The sequence below is a fragment of the Mesoplodon mirus genome (genome assembly GCF_964341445.2).
Source record: "Mesoplodon mirus genome assembly, chromosome: 3".
Lineage (NCBI taxonomy): Eukaryota > Metazoa > Chordata > Mammalia > Artiodactyla > Ziphiidae > Mesoplodon > Mesoplodon mirus.
This window is the reverse complement of record NC_138978.1, coordinates 103,620,319-103,626,635: the sequence shown is the minus strand read 5'-3', so window position 1 is coordinate 103,626,635 and position 6,317 is coordinate 103,620,319. Positions and strand designations below refer to the sequence as shown.

Genomic DNA, 6,317 nt, shown 5'->3' with positions numbered 1-6,317 from the left:
TTGAGGTGATGATTTATTTCTTCCTTGAATTACTCCCCCAGTGTCTGCGCATTCACATGCTTGCTCAGCAGACCCCCAAACAGAGCATTTTGGGTTTGCCCAGCTGTTCCATTTCCAGCCTGTTCAGTTCATGTCAGGTTCCACCGCTGGGCTTGGTCCCTCCTTCTCCCTGCCCCCTCGTCTTCCCCTTCCTGGTTTTTCTCTCCCTCCTCCTTTCTCCCTCTTCTTCCTCCTTCTCCTCCTGCTCTGAGATCCCCGATTGGCCTCCCTTCCAGGCTGCCTCTCACCTTACCGCCTCCTTGGCTCCCATTCCCAGGGGCCCACAGGTGTGTGGAAACGCCCTGGGGGCAGCTCCTGATCCTGGGCCTTGAAGGAGAGACGAGGAAGGGAAGCTGGAAGAGGCACCGGCAGCAGGCTGCTCTCTGATTTCTCACTGCTTTGGGGAACAAGCACGCGGGTATCACCGTGTCACCAAGAGGGAAATGGCCATGCCAGTGAGTCATCTCACGAGCATCCATATCCCCAGCGCCTGCATCAAACAGGACACTGCCTCCATCCCATCATCCCACAGTGAGTGGCCCTAGCAAGGCATTTCTGGAAAAGGGTTTCTGGTGTTTTCTGTTGTGGAAGTCAGCCTTGCCACCCCGCTCCCGCCCCCCCGCCCCCCCGCGCTCCCCTGTTTCCCTACATGTAAATGGGGCAGGACACTCGTTGAGTACCATTCACCTGCCTGAGTCGGGCTAGCTGTTTCACGTATTCATCCTCCAGTGATTCCTCCTGGTAAAATTTGCAGGAGATGTAGGATTATTCCCATTTCCTGGATGAGAGACCATGCTCAGAGAGGTTGTCATTTGCCCAAGGTTGCACAGCTCATAAGTGGCAAAGCCAGTGACAGCCAGAATCAGCATTCTGAGTGTGAGTAGTAAATTGATGGCAGTGGTAGTCCTGGTGCTGAGGGGCCAGCTGCTACCTGTGACTGTGTGAGGCCATAGAGCCAGTGGTCAGGAGCATGGGGCCAGGGCCCAGCTGAATGAGTTCAGGTCAAACTCAGGCTGTGATGTCCACTATCTGTGGGACCTCTGAGCCTTGATTTCTTCATCCATAAATGGGAGTGTTTAAAAGAGCCCTTTCGGGCTTCCCTGGTGGCGCAGTGGTTGAGAGTCTGCCCACCGATGGAGGGGACACGGGTCCGTGCCCCGGTCCGGGAAGATCCCACATGCCGCGGAGCGGCTGGGCCCGTGAGCCATGGCCGCTGAGCCTGCGCATCCGGAGCCTGTGCTCCGCAACAGGAGAGGCCACAGCAGTGAGAGGCCCGCGTACCGCAAAAAAATAAAATAAAATAAAAGAGCCCTTTCCTCCTGGGTTTGTTCTGAGGATTAATCCACATATACGGCTTAGAGCAGTGCTTGGCCCGCATAAGCACTGGGTGCTAGCTATCACTACTTCCAGAGGCACCGACGCTTTGATTCTGGAGGAATACCCCAGCCTCTGAGAGAAGGTTGGAGGAATGATAACTTTCACTTCAGGTAGTGCTTTAGAGGATCCAGAGGCCCCATCCACTGACTTTCTCGTTCAATCTTTATAACTCCCTTGGATAAGGGCAGGGTTGGTTTAATTCCCATGTCACAGATGTGAGCTTGAAGCCCAGCAATATCATGGGACGTGACTGGGTCCCTGCAGAAACAACTCCTACCAGCCTCTCTCTATATGGCTTATTTTGTGGCAGGACTTGTGCCCAAGAGTGCACACCTGAGCAACCAGACTGGCACTCAGAGAATTGGGGAGGGCATGAGGCTCATAAAAGAACACCCTGATGCTTTTCCGGTCAGCGGCCTGAGGTGACCTCTAAAAATGGTTCGCTATTCACTTGACCCAGAAAACCCCACATAATCATGCAAGTCGAGAGGTTCAAATCTTCGTGTTCACTTTAAGAACACTCATGAAACTGCCCAGGCCATTAAGGGTATGCATATCCAAAAAGCCACCAAGTATCTGAAGGATGTCACTTTAAAGAAGCAATGTGTGCCATTCCGTCATTACAATGGTGGAGTTGGTAGGTGTGCCCAGGCCAAACAGTGGGGCTGGACGCAGGGTTGGTGGCCCAAAAAGAGTGCTGAATTTTTACTGCACATGCTCAAAAATGCAGAGAGTAATGCTGAACCTAAGGGCTTAGATGTAGATTCTCTGATCATCGAGCATATCCAGGTGAACAAAGCCCCCAAGATGCGGTGCAGGACTTATAGAGCTCATGGTCGGATCAACCCATACATGAGCTCTCCCTGCCACACTGAGATGATCCTTACTGAAAAAGAACAGATTGTTCCTAAACCAGAAGAGGAGGTTGCCCAGAAGAAAAAGATATCCCGGAAGAAATTGAAGAAGCAAAAACTTATGGCCCGGGAATAAATGCTGCAAAAAATAAATGCAAATAAAAGTAAAAAAAAAAAAAAGAACACCCTGATGAAGGCTGAGAAGAAAGATGGAGAAGAAACCAGAACATAAGCCCCTGGCCCTTCCAAGTGGACTCCACTGCCAATCTAAGCCATTAATGTCAGGAAGGAAAAACCCAGCTGGTCACAAACAGGGAAGCCGAAAGGAGTGGAGGACAGTGGATGGGAGCCCTGGTGGCAGGGGAGGAGGTGGGGAGACTTGGCTGGCACAACCAAGGAGCCCAACATTCCAGGGAATTGTTCTGGACAAATTCTGGAACCAGACATGGGTTAGAATGACAGGTGTGAAAGACAAGAGTCAGCAATGAGCAGCTAATTCTTTTGCTTTCTACCCCTTCCTCCCATCCTCCCTCCCTTCCTTCCTTCCTTCCACATTGAGCTCCTAAGCCCTGAGCAGGGGCTGGAGATAAAAGTGTTAAAAAGGTGAAGCATCCATAACTGAGTAAACAAGCAACAAGCTATACTGTGATAAGTACTATAATGGAGGGGCAAACAAGGAGCAGTGAGAGCATAAAGGAAGAATCCAAGAAGGCTTCTCAGAGGAGGTGACAGCTGTATGGACCTTGAGAGATGAATAAGAGTTTGCCAGGAAGAGGACTCAATATTGGAATGTGGAAGGGGGCAAAAAAGAGAGAGAGGATCTTCTGTCTAGAAGCAATTCCTATTGCTTACCACTTCAGATTTCCCTTTTGTGTTCCATTTTCTTTTTTGTTAATCAGAGCCAAAGCAGAATTCCTTATAGAGCCCTGGCCTCTAATTTACCTCACACAAGAAGCTCCTGCTTTGCTTCTCCTCTGAACAACACAATTATCTACCCTGTTTGGCACTCTCTGGTGCTAGGGTTTCCTATAACAGAGAACAAGGCTCTCATTCCATAAGCTGAGATGAGGTGTAGTAATCCTACATCCTGAGAAGTAAAGTATACATGGACTCTAATTTACACTAGAGTGTGGATGACTGACACAAGATACTTACCTATGCATAGATGAGAACACAAAGAGAGAGTGAAGAGAACAGAAGGACCCTGGAAGTATGCGTGTGTCATTAAAGGGGAAACAGTAGTGAGAGCCCCTGACAAGGGTGGAGAAGAACCCAGGAAGAGAGATGGTGAGTACTAGATTAACAGTCACAGTCCAGCACACTGAGACCCAGAGGGAGAGTGGTACCCTCTGGAGCCTTCTTACTTGCCCCCTACTCTCACAATCCCACCCCCAGACTCCCTGGCAAATGATCGCTACCTCCAGTGGGGTCCTGAGAGAAAGGAGGTCCCTAATTGACCTGCCAGGAGTACGGCATTGTCCCTTCAGGGGAGAAGGCGGTCCCAAGGCATGAGGCTGGATGCAGGTGGGGCACTGGGAAGGACGCTGGTTCCGTCCTGTTCCTTGGTCCTGTGTCTGCCTGGTGGACTGAGAGGACGGCACAGGCTGGCCCCCAGGCCAACCAGCCAGCAGCCTAGGAAGGGTTAAGGATCCCAGGCAGCTTCTACACAGAGCTGGTGGTGGCAGTGGCACAACTCTGCTCTCCACAGCACCTTGGGTACCACCACCCCTGGGAGGGCCACCATGGCAACAGCTAGTGTGGGAACAGGTCCTCTGGGTCTCCCTGCCTCCTGGGCTCGCCCAGGTCCTCCCGAGGGGCAGCTGGCCCGGCCTGGGCCATGAGGGAGAGGCAGGCCACCTCCTCTCTGAACCCCTCTGGGGCCGAGGGCTGAAGGCATGGAGGAAAGTCTGGTTTTGTTTGTTTCCCTTTGTTTGCTCTGAACTTTTGATCACTGATACTGCGTTGGAAGTAACTGTCCTTAGACCTGGGGTCTAAAGATGAGGAATTGTGGGGGGAGATTTAACGGGGAATCTCTGGGGACATTAGGAATGGAGTCGTGCCACAGGTTGAGGAATCCCAGCCTCTGGTCCCTGCAGAGGTCCCCTCGGGGCTGGTCACCCCCAGGAGGCCTGAGCAGGATCCGGAGGCTCAGAGTTCAGGAAGGAGCCCATGGGAGGTGAGGGGGGCACTGGCATGAAGGCCAAGCTGGGCCAGCAACTCCTGCCTCAAGGTTTTCCTTCTTTCCCTCCATCCCAACCCCACTCCCTCCATCGGTCTTTCCTCTCTTCATCACCCCTTCCTGCCTCTTGCTCCCCTTGCCTTCTCTTCTTCCTCACTCTTCTTCCTTTTCCATCTTCATTCACTTAAACATTTCCCTGAGCACCTACTATGCAGGGAGCGCTGGGCTAAGCCCTGAGGGGGCGCCGGGATGAATCAGCTCGCTGGGGTAGCTCACAGTCAGGGGAGGGGAATTCGACAAGCATCCAAAACACCAGGAAGAGATGGTTAAGTTCTGAAAGGAAGAGCTATGGGAACTCTCCTCTCAGTCCCTCTCTTCAGCCCTCCTCATTATTCTAACAGTTTCTCAGGCAGGAAATGCATAATGTAAAGAGAAGAGCTTTCACGTCGTTATTCCCCAAGGACTCCCAGGAACGCCCTAGAAGTGAGGTGCCAGCCAGAGACATTTAGGAGGGATAAGGGAGGACACAGTTGAGCACTTACTCATGCCAGGCCCACCTCTGCCCCTTCATTCATTCATAAAACATTTATTTCACACGGTGCTAGGCCCCAGGTACTTACAGGAAGGCAGGCAATAGACAAATACAGTTACAAGAAAGTACCATGAAAAAAATGAGCAGCTGCAGTGACAGAAAACAACACAGAGGTAGCGGCAGGGGGCAGGGGGCAGGGGGCGGGGGGGGGGAATCACCAGGGAAGAGACACTTAAAGCCGGACCCAAAGAGTGAGAACTCAGCCAATCAAACGGGTCGGGAGAGGTGGGGCACAGTGGTCTACATGAGGGAACAGCGTGTGTAAACTACTAAAGGTGGAAGAGGCTGGTACGGGTAAGAAAGTTTCCCGGGGGCAGAGGGAGGGGCAGGAATGATTTGCTGAGGCAGGAAGAGGCCTGATGAACAGCAGGGCCTTGAGGGCTCGCCTTTCTTTGAAGAAGTCTGGATTTTATTTGAAATACAGTGGGAATCCAGCCACTGACGGTTTTAGGCAGGGGTAGCACGATCTGGTTTCTGTTTTAAGAAGCTCTCTCTGTCTGCTGGGTGGAGGCTGGGTGGTAGATGTCAGTGGGACCCAGGGAGACCAGGAAAGAGGAGATGAAGCCCACCTTCAGAGTTGGAGGGGAGAGAGTGGGAGATGGAGAACGTGTGAAACACATTTCAGAGCTTGGAATGATAGAACTCGCTAATGGCTTGGAATGGGGGCAGGGTATTGTTAGATATTTTAATCTACTGGTCTTTTGGCCTACCTCCTCTATTAGAATGTAAGCTTCATGAGGGCAGGGATTCCGTTGGTCTTGCTCACTATTGGTTCCCCAGGACAGAGTATAGGCATTTAATACAGATGTAATGCACGGCGAGTGAGTTGAATTAAGGAATGAGAGGGTGGGATTCATGATGACACCTCAGTTTCTGGCTCAGCCTCAGGGAGAGGAGCCACCCCCTCTCTCCACACCAGGTATTGCTGATTTAGGAAGCAGAGACCCTAAGCCAGCAAAAAGCAGAGCCCTGCAGTTCCAGGAGACTTTTATGGAATAGCCCTAGAAGTAGGCAAATATGGCAGGCGGGGGCCTGACAGAGCTATGGGGAAAGGAGAGGCTTCCAGCACCAGCAACAGAAGGCCCCTCTGACCTGGAGCCACAGCTGTCCTCCTGGCTCCCTCTCAGCCCATGATGTTGTGTTCAAAGCCAACTGTGGTCTCCCAGGACAGAGCAGGTCTCAGAACCCCTGGCAGCCCTCGTCGGCCTCTGGAACAACGTAGGCAGTTGTGGCATGGGTGTGCTTACCACAGCCTGAGGTGACTGAGCCCACTCGT

The 6,317-nt window shown here is 52.1% G+C and overlaps 1 protein-coding gene across 1 annotated transcript; it reads left to right on the top strand.

The window, feature by feature from the left end:
- The first annotated feature begins 1,833 nt into the window (after positions 1-1,833).
- Positions 1,834-2,671, top strand: LOC309801117 (large ribosomal subunit protein uL22-like). Its single transcript, XM_082615563.1, has one exon. The coding sequence runs from the start codon at positions 1,966-1,968 to the stop codon at positions 2,404-2,406; it is 441 nt and encodes a 146-aa protein (XP_082471689.1). The 5' UTR covers positions 1,834-1,965; the 3' UTR covers positions 2,407-2,671.
- The last annotated feature ends 3,646 nt before the right edge of the window (positions 2,672-6,317 follow it).